This window comes from Macaca thibetana, chromosome 11 (genome assembly GCF_024542745.1).
Source record: "Macaca thibetana thibetana isolate TM-01 chromosome 11, ASM2454274v1, whole genome shotgun sequence".
NCBI lineage: Eukaryota > Metazoa > Chordata > Mammalia > Primates > Cercopithecidae > Macaca > Macaca thibetana.
Genome location: NC_065588.1, coordinates 60456340 through 60473942, shown reverse-complemented (window position 1 = coordinate 60473942; position 17603 = coordinate 60456340). Strand labels below are relative to the sequence as shown.

General features: G+C 40.8%; 2 protein-coding genes across 3 annotated transcripts in view; both read left to right on the top strand.

Moving 5' to 3' along the window:
• PPM1H (protein phosphatase, Mg2+/Mn2+ dependent 1H) overlaps positions 1-17603 on the top strand; it is a 1465797-nt gene that overhangs the window by 32509 nt on the left and 1415685 nt on the right. The gene's annotated exons all lie outside the window — the stretch shown is intronic.
• C11H12orf56 (chromosome 11 C12orf56 homolog) overlaps positions 1-17603 on the top strand; it is a 116416-nt gene that overhangs the window by 82582 nt on the left and 16231 nt on the right. For both annotated transcript variants that reach the window (XM_050748419.1, XM_050748420.1), the window contains exons 6-8: positions 1568-1712; positions 12397-12503; positions 13702-13791. In XM_050748419.1, coding sequence (XP_050604376.1) covers positions 1568-1712; positions 12397-12503; positions 13702-13791 — 342 coding nt within the window. The remainder of the gene's footprint in view (positions 1-1567; positions 1713-12396; positions 12504-13701; positions 13792-17603) is intronic.

Below are 17603 nucleotides of genomic sequence, written 5' to 3'. Positions count from 1 at the left end.
GGTACTATCATTATTCCTATTTTACACATGAGGAAATTGAGGCGCAGAGAAGCTATGTAACTTGACGGTGATAATGACCTAACTGAGTCGGGGCAGATCTAGGATTCTGACCTCAGTCTTCATGCTCATAATCATTATGCTCCTCTGCCTCTCTGCTTGCTATTATTGAATTCATAATGATCAGTTTCCCTCCAGCACCTCCACTAGAAAAGAGACCATTATTTCAAAAAAAAGTCTTAATTTTCAGGTTAATAAGAGCGACTCATTGATTGGACAAAGGAGAACATCTTAGATGTTTTTTAAATAAAGTGGGAGGTAGTAGGCAAGTACCAATATTCCATGCAGTAGCTAGTATTGGGATAAACGGCTGGTACAGGTTTCTGGAGTAAGCAGTAAAAAATGTTTTTACTTCAAGTCAGAAATTTTAAGATTCCATCAATCTACACAGAACATGAACTGTCTTTCCTACTGTTACCTTGCACCCTGGCTCTCTGAATTTGTGTGAGCGTAGACAGGTTACTTAAACCTCCCTACAACTTCCTGTAAAATGCGATGGTAATTCCCAGCTCGGTCCCCACAGTGGAGTCAGCTCAGTGCAAGAACGAGTCTACGGAAAGCACTCAGGCCAGAGCCAGCCACCTAGTCAAGTTGTTATTACTGAGCACAGTGGGAGGTGGAAACAATATAACCCAGAGACATTTTTTCCAAGTTGCTAAAAGTCAGCTGAGGGGCTAGGATAGGTACACGAGTAACTAACTACAATGAGTGAAACAGGATTAATGTGATACTAGGAGTGTGAAAAAACTGCAGTGGGAGAAGGGCTGCATTTGTTGGTGGAATTAGGGAAAGATCGGAGGAGAAGGCTTTCTGCTAAGCCAGCTTTTCCTTAAGTGTGGAATGCACATGGTTCAGTAAGGGGAGATGATTCCAGGTGGTACTCTGATATGGCATAAAACAACTTTGAATTCCATGGTGGAAATATGTGATCCCTTTTTCCAGCTAGGCTGATCTCATCAGGGAGAACCTCTCGGCTTGGGGCCACTAGTGACAGTTCTGGAACACATGCTCATCTGCCCTTTCCTCACAGAGAAGCCAGCTTCAGGCTCAGACCATCCATGAGCATTGACTTAGAATTTATGGTGCTTTCATGCCATTTACACAAAGTGATACTGGTTTTCCCTGGAAAGTGACACAACATTTTCTTTACAAATTTTTTTTTTATTTTTTAAAAAGCTAGTTGATTGAAAGAAAAATATTACATAAAGGTTCATGGATTATGGTAAATGAAAGAGGGGACAGAAATTTACCAGGGACAGTGAGAGTATTCCTGGTATAGGAACAGCTTGAGTTAAGGGGCATGGGCAAAAAAGTATGTTTGGAGAGTAACAAACAGTTCAATTTGCGGGGAGCAAGTTTCACTACTGATGAGTACTAAGGCTAGAAGAATAAAACTATATGAAAAGCCCATTAGTAACAAAGTTTAACAAACCTGTCAGTAATCATCGATATTCCTAAACTGCTATTTCTTACCATTTTTTAAGTGGAAAATTTTCTTCTGTTTCTGTAGATCTGAGGAGAAAATTAAGCACTTCAGTCAACTTAAATCTGAACTTTTTCTTAAAGACAATTCTTTGAGGAGGATACTTCCTTTAATTATGGAGCTTAAAGTAGCAGCCCAGAAAAACTTCATTCTGAAAAGGCTTTTCTGGAAGGTAAGTGCTTTGTTTTATTTTTAATCTTTAAAGCTGTGTCTCCTGTTTACCAAATATAAGCATAAATTAAAATATAAATAAGTGTTGTCTTGTATTCTGATGCTGTATTTTTAAATGTCAATAAAATTTAATGTAGTCATGTCTTAATGCTGGATACTTTGTGATGTAATCAGTAATGTATATGTGTGTGTCGAGGGGAGACGGGAAGAGAGGGGAGTGGTAGCAAAAAGTAGCTCCCATGCATTGGGTTGGCAGAGCCAACGGAGAGATAGGAGGAACATTTTTGGCATGCAAGATATATAGACAGTGAGATGGGAAAGTAGATTTTAAGAAGTTTTTGTTTGTTTATTTTTTATTTTTTTGAGACAGAGTCTTGCTCTTGTCGCCCAAGCTGGAGTGCAATGGCATGATCTCAGCTAACTGCAACCTCTGCCTCCCAAGTACAAGCCATTCTCTTGCCTCAGCCTCCCAAGTAGCTGGGATTACAGGCGCCCACCACCACGCCTGGCTAACTTTTTGTTTTCAGTAGAGACAAGGTTTCACCTTGGTGGCCAGGTTGGTCTTGAACTCCTGACCTCAAGTGATCTACCTGTCTTGGCCTCCCAAAATGCTGGGGTTATAGGCACGAGCCACCACACCCTGCCTGTTTATTTTTTAAACAGAGACAGGGTCTCACTCTGTTGCCCAGTCTGGTCTCAAACTCCTGGGCTCAAGTGATCCTCTTGCCTTGGCTTCCTAAAGTGCTGCGATTTCAGGCATGAGCCACTGTACCCGGCTGATTTCAAGATGTTTTATTGTACAGTTTCCTCTACTGTAAAAATATAATTAAAAAATTATTTTTGAGTATAGGACTGGTATTTTTAAAAATGTGACTCCTGGGGAGGCAAGGCAACCTCATTCTCACTCAGTAAATTACAGATGCCTCATTTTTAGGTTCAGGTGAAAGAGTTAAGAAGCCCAGGTGAGTAACCTGGTGTGGCGCTAATGAGGCCTAGGTGAGAGGGTGAGCCCTGCCTAGGGCTGCGTTCATGTTGATTACTACATATTTTATCTTAATTCTGGCCATTGCTCACATAAGTAGCTGCCATCATTTTACTGAGCAATGGTAAAGCATGTGCACTCCCAACCGTACAAGGCAGTCCTGGCCATTTATTAGCTTCTAGGTCCTTCATATGTGGGGTGACCAACCATTTTGGTTTGCCCAGATTAGGGTGACCAACTATTCCAGTTTGCCTGGGACTAAGGAAATTCCTGCAATATTGGAAAGCTAGAACAGTTCCAAGCAAATCAATACGGTGAAGGCAGATAAGCTGTAGAGAGTAATATGCCAAATGTTCCACCACACTGAGACACTGAGACTCAGGTAAGGATGACATAGTACTGCGTAGTCTAAAATGGTTGGTGCTGGATAGATCCTGTGAGGAATACGCCATCCAAGTTTTGACTCTAGAACTTCAGAAGATTGTGGAAAATATGACCAACCAAGTAAGACCAATCCATCTTGATTATGAAGATGGAATGGAATTCATGTGGAAAGGGTAAATAAACTAGGATTATCTTCTTCCCAAATAAACCTCTCCAGTCCATCCCACACACAGTATCAATTTAATCTACAACCCTGATTGTATGGGATTGCTTGTTCAACAGTTTCTTGCGACTTTCCTTACTAAATTAAGTACAGACTTTGGCTTTGGCATTTAAGGCTCTCCCCTAATCACAGATTTCAAATTTGGACAGGTATGGCCTTTATTTTAGTAGGCTGGGGTTATCAGGAAGGGGCTGTGTATTAGTCCATTCTCACACTGCTATAAAAATACTACATGAGACTGGGTGATTTATAAAGAGAGAAGGTTTAGTTCACTTGTTCCTGGACCAAACCAAGAGACAGGCTGCTTATTCTCATGGCCCAATAATGAGACACAGATGAACTGGGAAAGAAGGGAGTTTATATCTGTAACCAGTAACAGGGAAAAGGCCTCGAAATTATCGCCAGACCAACTCAAAATTACAAGGTTTTCCAGAGCTGATATACCTTCTAAGCTATATGTCAACATGTAAGTGCATTCATCTAAAGCCATAAGTGATTAACTTCTTTTAATCTATGCCTAAGATTAGATCAGGACCTAAGGAAGGTCCTTAAGACCTTCCTCTGGGGCCTCAGTAAATTTACTTAATCTAAATGGGTCCAGGTACTGGGGTAATTACCTTTATCTTGCCTCCTGCTAAACCACGGAGGTTTGGGGAGTTCCTTCAGACCACCAATAAACTTGTTTGTGGAGGCCTGGGGAGTTTCTTCAGACGCCCAGTAAAACTCATTTAATTCTAAACAGGTCCTGTAAAGAATTCCTTCATTATCTTGTCATGCTTCAAGGCCCAGGAAAGGCCTGGGCAAAACTCTTGGTGGGCTTTTGTTACATCCCAGCCTTTGTGTAAGGACACTGGCTCTATCAGCTTTTAATATTTAACATAACCACTCAGTCAGCGCAGGAACAGTTGTTGTGGAGGCCTATCTGTTCAGCTGTTATGAAGACCTGCCCTGCCACAGACTTAGAGTTCCACATGGCTGGGAGGCCTCAGGAAACTTACAATCATGGCAGAAGGCGAAAGGGAAGCAAGGCATGTCTTACATGGCAACAGGTGAGAGAGAGAATGTGCAGAGGAAACTGCCACTTTTAAACCATCAGATCTCATGAGGACTCCCTCACTACCATGAAAACAGCATGCATGATCCAATCACCTCCCACCAGGACCCTCCCTCAGCAGTGGGGATTATAATTCAAGATGGGATTTGGGTGGGAACACAGAACCAGACCATATCAGGCTACCATCTGGATAAGGTGGGCACTGGGAAAATGAATCCAGATGTAGATGCTCCTGGAAAAGGCACAGTGCCTAAGAGTGAGAGCCATAAGAGTGAGCTAAAGAAATATCAGGATATTTTAGCATGTGGGTGAATTACACCCGGATGTCTGCACAAACATTTGGCACTGGGAAGATCTGCTTGTTTAGGGTGTGGGGATGGAGCTTTTATGGAATGTGAGGACATAAAGATTGTCAAGAGTAAAGTCAGCAGCTGGGAGAGGACTGGGAAAGGACTTAGGACAGTGCCCAAAGGGGAAGTCCACCCAGATACACTGGACACAATCAGGGACTGGATTTAAAGTGCATGTTTAGGTAGGAGAACTGAAGTACCACTTAAGGGTTAGATTAAGAAGGATGTTGATGTGTTCTCCTAATGGGATCAGCACCAGTGTTAGTCTAGAGGTCATTTAAGCATCTCCAATGTAAAAACAGGGCTGGTACCTGTGGCCTAGGCTGTGGAGCAAAAAATGGATGGAGAGAAAGAGAATAAGGTTAGGACTAACAGACCCAACCTGCCACTTCGTCTTCTCTCTCACCTCTGTCCTCTACAAGATCGAGCCATGTGGGATAACTTGGATACCTGTTCTCCTTAGCTCTCTTTTCTCCCTGCTGTTTGATTTCTCTAGAATATTGTTCTTCTAATTTCTCTTGTTAAAAATCATACCCATTCATCAAGGCTAAGCCCAAATGCCATTTTCTACCTTTCTTGTCATGCCGAATGGGGAACTTTAGTACCTTCCTCCTTTTGATCTTCTCTGTCAATTCTGTGCCATAGAACTTTCTTTGATGCTTTATAATCTGCATTGTTCAATACAGCAGACACTAGCCACATGTGCCTTTTAAGCACTTGAATGTGGCTAGTGACTAGAAAAGTAAAATGTTAATTTTATTAAATTTAAATTAATTTAAATAGCCACTTGTGGCCAGTAGCTAATGAGTTGAACAATGTAGTTCTATGACATCTTTCATAGCACTTCCTCTTTAACAATTATCAGGTTTCATGCCTAATCGGTGTGAGGCTTGGTGACAGGTATTAGAAATACAGCATGATTATGATACAGTTCCTACCATCAAGAATTAGCACAGATATCCTCCCTTTTACTATAGTTATTGGTACATTTTTCTTATTTATCATAATATGTTATAAGCTTCTGTAGGACAAGTATATATCTTACTTACTTTTGTATTCTCCCTCAGGCCAAACACAATGCATGCATATTCCAGGTGCTGTAAGCTATTCATATTGAATTGCAAATCTGTTCTCTTGTGAAACATTAACCTAATCTGATGTCTAAAAATGAAGCTTTCATGATCTGTTTTATACTTGAAAACACTGCAGCCATTATTTAATACAATGTTCTTACCTGGGCTAAAACAGATCTTCTATTTTGGTTGTCAAAAATGAAAGGCCAAAGTGAATGGAGAAGAAAATAATTCAAATAGGAAAAGAGGAAGTCAAATTGTCTCTGTTTGCAGATGACATGATTGTATATTTATAAAACCTCACCATTTCAGCCCAAAATCTCCTTAAGCTGATAAGCAACTTCAGCAAAGTCTCAGTATACAAAATCTATGTGCAAAAATCACAAGCATTCCTATACACCAATAACAGACAGAGTCAAATCATGAGTGAACTCCCATTCACAACTGCTACTAAGAGAATAAAATACCTAGGAATACAACTTACAAGGGATGTGAAGGACCTCTTCAAGGAGAACTACAAACCACTGCTCAAGGAAGTAAGAGAGGACACAAACAAATGGAAAAACATTCCACGCTCATGGATAGGAAGAATCAATATTGTGAAAATGACCATACTGGCCAAAGTAATTTATAGATTCAGTGCTATCTCCATCAAGCTACCCATTGACTTTCTCCACAGAATTGGAAAAAACTACTTTAAACTTCATATGGAACCAAAAAAGAGCCTGCATAGCCAAGACAATTCTAAGCATGAAGAACAAAGCTGGAGGCATCATGCTACCTGACTTCAAACTATACAAGGGTATAGTAACCAAAAGAGCATGGTACTGGTACCAAAACAAATATATAGACCAATGGAACAGAACAGAGGCCTCAGAAATCCCATTACTGGGCATATACCCAAAGGATTATAAATCATTCTACTATAAAGACACATACACATGTATGTTTATTGCGGCACTATTCACAATAACAAAGACTTGGAACCAACCCAAATGTCCATCATTGATAGACTGGATAAAGAAAATGTGGCACATATACACCATGGAATACTATGCAGCCATAAAAAAGGATGAGTTCATGTCCTTTATAGGGTCATGGATGAAGCTGGAAACCATCATTCTCAGCAAACTATCACAAGAACAGAAAACCAAACACGTTCTGCATGTTCTCACTCATAAGTGGGAGTTGAACAATGAGAAGACACGGACACAGGGAGGAGAACATCACACACTGGGGCCTGTCAGGGGGTGGGGGGCTAGGGGAGGGATATCATTAAGAGAGATACCTAAGGTAGCTGACGGGTAGATGGGTGCAGCAAACCACCATGGCACATGTATAACAAAACTGCACTTCTGCACATGTACCCCAGAACTTAAAGTATGAAAAAAAAAAGTAAATGGGTAGTCTCTCTATTTGGGATCTTTCTACACTTTAGTGGAGTCCCCCTTGGCCCTATCCCCAACCACGCCATCAAACCCACTAGCCTTATGTTCTTCTGTCTAATCCACAACCAAAATCTATCCTCAGATTTGTTTTCACAAAATTAGCATATATGACTAATAAAAGTCAACATTCTTTAAGATTTTTTTATTTAAATTGTTATCATAGCCTTAAGGTAAAGCAGTGGTTTTTCAACTTTATGCTATATTTCTTGGAAAACATACCTTCTGTGAAGCTCCCTTAGAAACCCATACTGGGGTGGAGAGATTAGGGCCATTGTCTTAGTCTGTTTTGTGTTGCTATAACAGAATATCACAAAGTTGGTAATTTATAAAGAAAATGAACGTATTTCTGACAGTTCTGGAGGCAGAGAAGTCCAATATCAAGGTGCTGGCATCTTGTGAGTGCCTTCTTGTTGTGTCATCCCATGAGAAGGCAGAAGGGCAAAAGAGCATGCACAAAAAAGGGTAGCAGGGGGCCAAACTCATCTTTTCATCAGAAACCCACTCCCACAATAATGACATTAATCTATTTGTGAGGGCAGAAGCCTTATGACCTAATCAACCTCTTAAAGGTCTCACCTCTCAACACTGTTGCATTGGGGATGAGTTTCTAAAACATGAACTTTGGGGGCCACATTCAAACCACAGCGTTCTGCTCTTGTCCCCAAACATTCATGTCTTTTTTACATACAAAATACATTTATTCCATCCCAATAGCTTCAAAAATCTTAATTCATTCCAGCATCAACTCGTAAGTCCAAATTACCAATTGTCATCTAAATCAAGTATGGTTGAGACTCAAGGCAGGATTCATCCTAAGGCAAATTCCTCTCCAGTTGTCAGCCTATAAATCAAGACAAGTTATCTACTTACAAAATACAGTGTTGGGATGCGTGGAGAATACACATTCCCATTCCAAAGGAAGCTATAAGCAAGAGGAAAGGGCCAAGTAAGTCCAAAACCCAACAGGGAAAATAATATTGTCTTAAAGCTGGAGAATAATCTTTCACTCTTTTGCTTAAGAAATGTCTTAGAAGTTTCAGACTTTCCCTACAGCTGTCCTCTTTCTCTGAACCCCCACCAGCATCACTTTTAATGCTCCAATTACTGCAGTCTAGGCTTTTTCTAGGTTGCTCCTCCAAATTCTTCGAGCCTCTATCCATTAACCAATTCCAAAGCCACTTCCACATTTTTAAGTATTCCTTAGAGCAACAATTCCACTTCTGGTACCAAAATCTGTATTAGGATTCTCCAGAGAGGCAGAACCACTCAGTTCTCCAACTCACATGCCAGTCTCCTCTGGAAATACCTTCACAAACATAACAGAAATAATGCTTTACCAGTTTTCTAGGTACTCCTAATTTAGCCAAGTTTACACCTAAAATTAACTGTCACAGGCATCTCTAATTTTTGGTTCCTGTAATAGGATGGAAAATTATACACATATATAATATACATTTTATGGATATAAAATTATAGATATGCTGTAATATAGAGTGATATATATTATAGATATAAAAATATATATTATACAGTTTTTTCCCTCCCTTTTAAAATGAACTTTATTGAGGCATACTTTTTTCTTTTAAATGGTCTTTATTTTTTAATTTTATTGAAGGCACAATTTATGAGAATACGTTTTCATTTTTTTTTGAGATGGGATCTCACTCTGTCACCTAGGCTGAAGTGCAGTGGCACCATCTCGGCTCACTGCAACCTCCGCCTCCTGGGCTCAAGTAGCTGAGTAGCTGAGTACTTCCCAAGTAGCTGAGACTACACGCACATGCCACCATGCTGGGCTAACTTTTGTATTTTTTGTAGCGATTTCACCATGTTGCCCAGGCTGGTCTTGAACTTTTGGACTCAAGTGATCCGCCTGCCTTGACCTCCCAAAGTGCTGGAATTACAGGCGTGAAATTACAGGCCGAGAACACTTTTTCATAGATTGACTAAACTCCCAGGTTTTAAAAGAACAGACACATGTCTGTCTGTTTTGCTCAAGATGTTATCTCATTATCTAGCATACCTGCCACATAGCTGGCAATCAGTAATTATGCATTCAGTGAATGACTAAATGAGTAGATAAAATATGTTCTTTTTCTAGTTTAAATTTTTTCCACTGGGCATGGTGGCTCATGCCTGTAATCCCAGCAAACTGGGAGGCCGAGGCAAGTGGATCACCTAACTAAGGTCAGGAGTTCAAGACCAGCCTGGTCAGCATGGTGAAACCCAGTCTCTACTAAAAATACAAAAATTAGCTAGGCGTGGTGGCATGCACCTGTCATCCCAGCTACTTGGGAGGCTGAGGCAGGAGAATCGCTTGAACCCTGGGGGTGGAGGTTGCAGTGAGCCAAGACTGTGCCACTGCACTCCAGCCTGGGCGTCAGAGCAAGACTCCATCTCAAAAAAAAAAATTTTTTTTCTTCATATGATTTTTTTTCCATTTTTAAAAATTGTGTCAAAATATACATAACACAAAATTTACTTCCTTAATCATTTTTGAGCATATATTTCAGTGGTATCAAGTTTATTCACAATATTGTGCAGCCATCAACATGATCATCTCCAGAACACTTTTCATCTTACAAAACTGAAACTCTCTACCCATTAAGCAACAACTTTCCATTTCTTTCCCCATCCCACTCCCACAACCCACAGCCCCTGGAAACCACCATTCTATTTTCTGTCTTTGTGATTTTGACTATTCTACGTACCTCATATAGTTGAAATGATATAGTATTTGTCTTTTTGTGACTGAGATTTCACCTAGTGCAATGTTCTCAAGTTTAATCCATGTTGTAGAATGTATCCGAATTTCCTTTTTTTTTTTTTTTTTTTTAAGGCTGGATAATATTCCATTGTATGTATATACTACATTTTCCTTATCCATTCATCTGTCAATGGACACGTGGGTTGCTTCCATGTTTTAGATGTTGTGAGTAATGCAGCTATGAACATTGGTATGCAATATATCTCTTTAAGACGGTGCTTTCAATTCTTTTGGGTATTTACCCAGAAATGGAATTGCTAGATTGGATGGTAATTCTATATTTAAATTTTTGAGGAACCACCATACTGGTTTCCAGTGTCTGTGCTATTTTCTACTCCCACCAACAGTATATAAGGGTTCTGATTCCTCCACATCCTTGCCAACACTTGTTATTTTGTGTTTTTTTAAAATAGTAGCTATCCTAATGGGTGTGAGATAATATCTCATTGTAGTTTTGAGTTGCATTTCCCTAGTGATTAGTGATGTTGAGCATATTTCATGTGCTTATTGGCCATTCAACTATCTTCTTTGAAGAAATTATTGTGGTATAATTTACATGAAATAAAATGCACCCATATTTAAAGATACAGTTTGAAGAGTCTTGACAAATGTCTCTATTCATGTGACTACTAACACTACTTCAATCAAGATTTAGAGTATCTCTGTCACTCCAGAATGTCACCTTGTGCCCTTTGGCCGCCAGTTCTCTCACACTCCTGGCCTCGTGCAACTATCGATGTGCTTTCTGTCACTGTAGATTCATTTTGCCTCTCTTAGCATTGCACTTACATGGAATTCTGCACTAAGTACTCTTTTGCATTTGGCTTCTTTTGGCATAACATTTTTGAGATTTTTCCATGTTGTTTCAGGTATGATATTTTATAAATGAAAATTCTTGAATCAGTGAGCAGGTGGGAGGTCATAATAACAAGTGATACTTACTGAACACTTGTTATATGCTAAGCACTGTTGAAACTTTACAAATACATACTATCTTATTTAAACGTAATATCAACTCCTTGAGGTGATATTATTAACGCCATTTGAAAGACGAAGAAACTGAGTGACAGGGAGTATAAGTAATTTGCCAAATGTCACACAACTGCCAAGTGGCAGAGCTGGGATTTGAGCTCAAAGAATATAGCTCCAGGGTCAGTCTGTAAAACTGCCACACTATGCTAATTTATCAGGCACTGGGTAAGCCCAAGCACTTCTTCTTCTTCTTTTTTTTTTTTTTTGACAGAATCTCACTCACTCTTGCCTAGTCTGGAGTGCAGTGGCGCAATCCCAGCTCACTGCAACCTCCACCTCCCAGGTTCAAGTGATTTTCCTGCCTCAGTCTCCCAAGTAGCTAGGATTAGGGATTACAGGCGCATGCTACCAAACCCAGCTAATTTTTGTATTTTTAGTAGAGATAGGGTTTTGCCATGTTGTCCAGGCTGATCTCGAACTCCTGACCTCAAGTTATCTGCCTGCCTCGGCTTCCCAAAGTGCTGGGCTGACAGGCGTGAGCCACTGCGTCCGGCCAAGTCCTTCCTTCTTTCAAAGTCCAAGCACTTCTAAGAGTATCTGGTATACATCCTGTTCCTCTTCCTCTTTTTCCTTTCTCCAAGCTATTTCCAGCCTCTTCTCATGCCATATTACCTGAATAAGGGGACACACACACTTTCTAAACGAAAAGCCTAAATTGTCACTAGTAAACCAAAATCCCAGGGAAAAAATGAACAATAGAGGAATAGAAAAGAGAAGCAATTACATTACATTTCTCATTAATGCCGACTTGCCTGATTTCATGGGCCAGCGCTTATTTTCATGCTTGATTTCTCATGAGACTGGACAGGAACACACAAAAAATGGGTTCCCCAGCTCTAAGTCAGTGTTTATTTGGAAAGAAATGGCAATCTACATTTCCACTGTATTACCAGAAAAATCAATATTGTTCTGCACCATTTCCACAACCTAGCGTAGTGCTGTACATTTGTTTTTGTGTTAGTAAACATTTTAAAATGAGAGCTTGCTTATTCTTTATATCCTCACAAAGGCCAAATTACTTTGGAAAGGCAGAAATTATAGGAGCCCCATTTTTCAAGGTGACTGAATGAGTTGCCTGAGATGATACACCTGCTTCTGGATGATTTTCAAGGTTAATGGTCAAGCTAGGCCTAAGTTGCATCTCCCAGCATTGCCCGGTAGCCCTTGCTCTGGTCACCAGGACAGTGGTCTCTTGGTTGTAAGAAAGAAGTATGTTTCCAATTTGGGTTATGCTAGCATTAATGGGAGATATTGTAATTCATTTTTCTAATCAAAGAACAAATTATTTCTTCATATTTTTAGTACATGAGAGTAGAGAATTTTAACAACAGATACCTTAATTACTGTCTTTTTTTCCCACTTGCTTTTACAGACCAGTGACCTTTTCTATTTCCTAGTAAACAAACTTCATGAGTACTTGCCAGAGTCTAGGGATAAGAATGCACTTCAAAATCAAAGCCAAAGGGTTGATGAGCTGGTGTAAGTACTAACTAGATAATCATCGATTTTTTTTTTTTTTTTTTTTTTTTGCGCTAGGGTGTTAAAGATAAATGGAAGACACTGGACAACATATATGCTACGTTAATGATTCATGGCACTGCAAGATTTTCATCCTGTGGATTTTATTTTTATTTATTTATTTATTTATTTATTTATTTTTTCTTGAGACAGAGTCTCACTCTGTTGCCCAGGCTGGAATGCAGTGGCACAATCTTTGCTCACTTCAACTTCTGCCTCGTGGGTTCAAGCAATTCTTGTGCTTCAGCTTCCCGAGCAACTGGGATTACAGGCATACGCCACCATGCCTGGCTAATTTTTGTATTTTTAGTAGAAACGGGGTTTCACCACGTTGGCCAGGCTGGTCTCAAACTCCTGACCTCAGCCTCCCAAACTGCTGGGATTACAGACATGAGCAACCATGCCTGGCCTCTTCCTGTGGATTTTAAAAAGTAGAACTCATTTTGTTCTAATTTTAATGGAAGGATGCACAAGAAACTAGTAATATTTGTTGTCCCAAAGTGGGAAAAGTGGGTATCTGGAGGAGAGAAAGCTTTCACTGTATTCTCTTTTTTACCATTGACATTTTGAGCCAAATATTACCTTTCTGAAAATATTAAAAATTAAACAATAATTTTAAAACAGTGTGTGATTATTCTGAAAACTTTGGAAAAGAGATACATATAAAAATGAGTTAGTACTGACATCCAGCTATTCACTCATTCAACAACTTTTTTTCTGTTGTTTTAGAAAAGTTCTCACTCTGTCCCCTAGGCTGGAGTGCAGTGGTATGATCATGGCTCACTGCAGCCTTGACCTCCTGAGCTCCACACTCAGCTAATTTTTGTAAAGGCGGGTTTCGGCATGCTGCCCAGGCTGGTCTCAAACTCTTGGGCTCAGGCCATTCGCCCACCTGGGCCTCCCAAAGTGCTGGGATTACAGCATGAGTAGTGTGTGAGCTACCCCGCCCGACCAGCAAATGTTTTTGGGTGTTTACTGTGTAGCAGTCAGAGTAGGCACTTAACCAATGTTAGCAATTTGATGTACAGAATTTATTTCCTGTACTTTTTTCTGTATGGGTATCTGGAAGCAGTTTTAGCAAAGATTACAACTTTCATGGAATTCTGAGCTTCTAATGAAATCATGCCATTTCTTTGCCTTTTATCATTTTATTTTCTAGGGCATGCATTGAAATTATACAGACCCTAGTATTGATGTTCAGAGAAACAGAAACTGAGTCATCACGCCTGAACACATTGGCAGCTAAGAAGTAAGGTCTTTTAGAAGATATTGGGACCTTGTGGTTGCAACCCATTAACTCTTCTTGTTGAGTGTCTTCCAAAGCACGTAATTCTCCAACTTCCCTGTTCAACACCCTTCCAAGTATATTTGACTCTTTTGTTTTTCTCCTTCCTTCTGTGATGAACAGGTTAATTGGCACAGGCCAAGTTCTCTCTGTCTCTCTGGATTATTAAGGGTACAAGGATTTTCTTAGCATAATTATTTTTTGTCCTAGTCTGGTGAACTTGAAAAAGACCAAATGACCCATCATACATTAAAAGCCAGGGGATCTCCACTAGAATTTCCCAGAGTATCCTTATATCCACACAACAGAAAAATTGCAAAATCAGGAGTTATAGTAGCCTCATTTACAATATAATTGTGTGACCTTAGAGTAAATGACTTTGGAGAATTTATTAATATGTAGGGTGAGCTGCTATAATAAAGATACTCTAGGCCAGGCACGGTGGCTCATGCCTGTAATCTCAGCACTTTGGGAGGCAAAGGCAGGTGGATCACCTGAGGTCAGGAGTTTGTGACCAGCCTGACCAACATGGTGAAACCCTGTCTCTACTAAAAATACAAAAATTAGCCAGGCGTGATGGTGCGCATTTGTAATCCCAGCTACTCGGGAGGCTGAGGCACAAGAATGGCTTGAACCTAGGAGGCAGAGGTTGCAGTGAGCTGAGATCACACCATTGCACTCTAGCCTGGGCAACCCTGTCTCAAAAAAAAAAAAAAAAAAAAAAAAAGATACTCTACAATATGTGGCCCAAAGATCTTAATTGAGATCTTTCTCACGTAACAGTTCAGAGTAAATATTCAGGCTTTCATACACAAGGTGAGCCAGGGACCTAGGTTTTTTCCCTTTGTTACTCTGTTGTCTTCTATCATGTTGTCTTTATCCTTAGTGGAAGCTGGCTGACCTTGATGACTTCATTATACCTTGTGGGAAGCAGAAAGAGAAATAGAGGGCATTCCAGTTAAAAAAGAAAAAAGAGAGAGAGAGAGAGAGAGAGAAGTAGAGGGCAAACAAGCTTCCTTTTTAAGCAAGGCATGTAACACTTCTGCTCACATTCTCCTGGTGAGAACTTTAGGCACATGACCACACCTAGCTGCAGGAAAGGCTGGAAATATGTCTATAGTTGGACATCTATGTGCCTAACTTAGTTTTGGATGGTAATGAGGACATCTGTTATTAAAAGGAAGAATGGAAGAATGTGTAGTGGGGGACAGTAGCATTCTTTGTCACAGAAACTTTGATTCTGCAGTTTTGCATACTCTCTGCTTGATTTTTTATTTTGATTTTTTGAGACAGAGTTTTGCTCTTGTCACCCAGGCCGGGGTACAATGGTGCAATTTCAGCTCACTGAAACCTCTGCTTTCTGGGTTCAAGTGATTCTCCTGACTCCTGACTCAGCCTCCCAAGTAGCTGGGATTACAGGTACCCACCACCATGCCCAGCTAATTTTTGTATTTTTAGTAGAGACAGGGTTTCACCATGTTCATCAGGCTGGTCTTGAACTCCTGACCTCAGGAGATCCACACGCCTTGGCTTCCCAAAATGCTGGGATTACAGGTGTGAGCCACCACGCCCAGCCACTTGATTTTTTAATATGTATTTATAAACTCTAAATTATATTCTTGGGCAATGTTGTGGCTATATTTTTTTTCCACTTTCATCAATTGTTTATTTAAATCTACTGTATTAAAAGGTGGAGAAATGAGCCAGACACGGTGGTGCACACCTGTAATTCCAGTACTCAGGAGGCCGAAGGGAGAGGTCACTTGAGCCTAGGTGTTCCAGGCAGCAGTAAGCTATGATCACACCACCACACTTAGCCTGGGCAACAGTGAGACCTTGTCTCTTTAAAAACAAACAAACAAAAAGGGGTGGAGCAAATGATGAGAGCCATGGACTCTAAAATAATCAAAACATGTCACTTTGGGAGACCAGGGTGGGAGGATCGATTGAAGCCAGGAGTTTGAGACCAGCCTGGCTGGGCAACAAAGTGAGACCCCATCTCTAGGGAAAAAAATGTTGGGCATGGTGGCACATACCTGTGGTCTCAACTACTCAGGAGGATGAGGCAGGAAGATCAGTTGAGCCAGAAGTTCGAGGCTGCAGTGAGCTATTACTGTGACACACTGGGTGACAGAATGAGACCCTGTCTCTAGAAAAAAAGAAAAACAGACAAAAACACTTAAACCAGGGGAAAGAATAAGAACTCTTGGTAATATTTTTCCAGCCCTCCACGTTCTGGGCTCAAGCAGTCCTCCCACCTCAGCCTCTCAAGTGGCTAGGATGACAGGCATGTGCCACCACACACGGCTAATTTCATTAATATTTCTTTCTTTCTTTCTTTCCTTTTTTTTTTTTTTTTTCTGAGACAGAGTCTCGCTGTGTCACCCAGGCTGGAATGCAGTGGTGCGACCTCAGCTCACTGCAACCTCCACCTTGCGGGTTCACACCATTCTCATGCCTCAGCCTCCCAAGCAGCTGGGAGTAGACATGACCCACCACACCTGGCCCTAATTTTATTAATTAATATTTGTTTTTCTTTTCTTTCTTTTTTTTTTTTTGAGATGGAGTTTCACTCTTGTTGCCCAGGCTGGAGTGCAATGGCACGATCTCAGCTCATGGCAACCTCTGCCTCCCGGGTTCAAGTGATTCTCCTGCCTCAGCCTCCCGAGTAACTGGGATTACAGGCATGCACCACCATGCCTGGCTAATTTTGTATTTTTAGTAGAGATGGGGTTTCACCATGTTGGTCAGGCTGGTCTCAAACTCTCGACCTCAGGTGACCCGCCCACCTTGGCCTCCCAGAGTGCTGGGATTACAGGCATGAGCCACCATGCCCAGCCTCATTAATTAATATTTCTTAAGCACACTTGCTATGTGCCAGGGACTATGGGCATACTATGCTTTTTTTTCTTTTCTTCCTTTTTTTTTTTTTTAGATAGGATCTCACTCTGTCATCCAGGCTGGAGTGCAGTGGCACGATCTTGGCTCACTGCAGCCTCAACTTCCCTGCGGCTCAGGTGATCTTCACCTCCCCAGTAGCTGGGACCACAGGTATGTGCCACCATGCCCTGCTATTTTTTTTTTTTTTTGTATTTTTCATAGAGTTGGGGTTTTGCCATGTTGCCCAGGCTGGTCTCAAACTCCTGGGCCAAGTGATCTGCCCCCACTCTGACCCCCAAAGTGCTAGGATTACAGGCGTGAGCCACTGTGCCGAGCCGGCATACTATGTTGTGTAGCAGGAATGGGCAAACATTTCTGTAAAAGGTCATATAGAAAATAGTTTTGGCTTATCATGCCATACAATCTGTGCTGCATCTACTCAGTTCTGCCATTGTAGCACAAAAGCAGCCATAAACAGTGCATGAACGAATGGACACAGTTGTGTTCCGATAAACTTTATTCACAGAAACAGGCTGTAGGCTGGATTTGGCCTACAGGCCATAGTTTGCTGAGTCCTACTTTACAGCAAACAAGAAAATACACCGTGTCAAACTAGTTCTTATTTTTTTGTAGAGACAAGGTCTCACTTTGTTGTCCAGGCTGGTCTCAAACTCCTGGGCTCAAGGGATCTTCCCACCTTGGCCTCCCAAAGTGCTGAGATTACTGGCATGAGCCACCGCATGCAGCTTGAATACTTCTTTATGCGAATGGTAGTACTGCCATTTCCCTAATCTCCAAGATGGAGATTCAACATTATTTTTGATATTTCTGTCTTCTCCCATATTAAAATTATCACTAAATCTGGTTATCCTTTTTCTCCACCTTTTGGTCCCTAC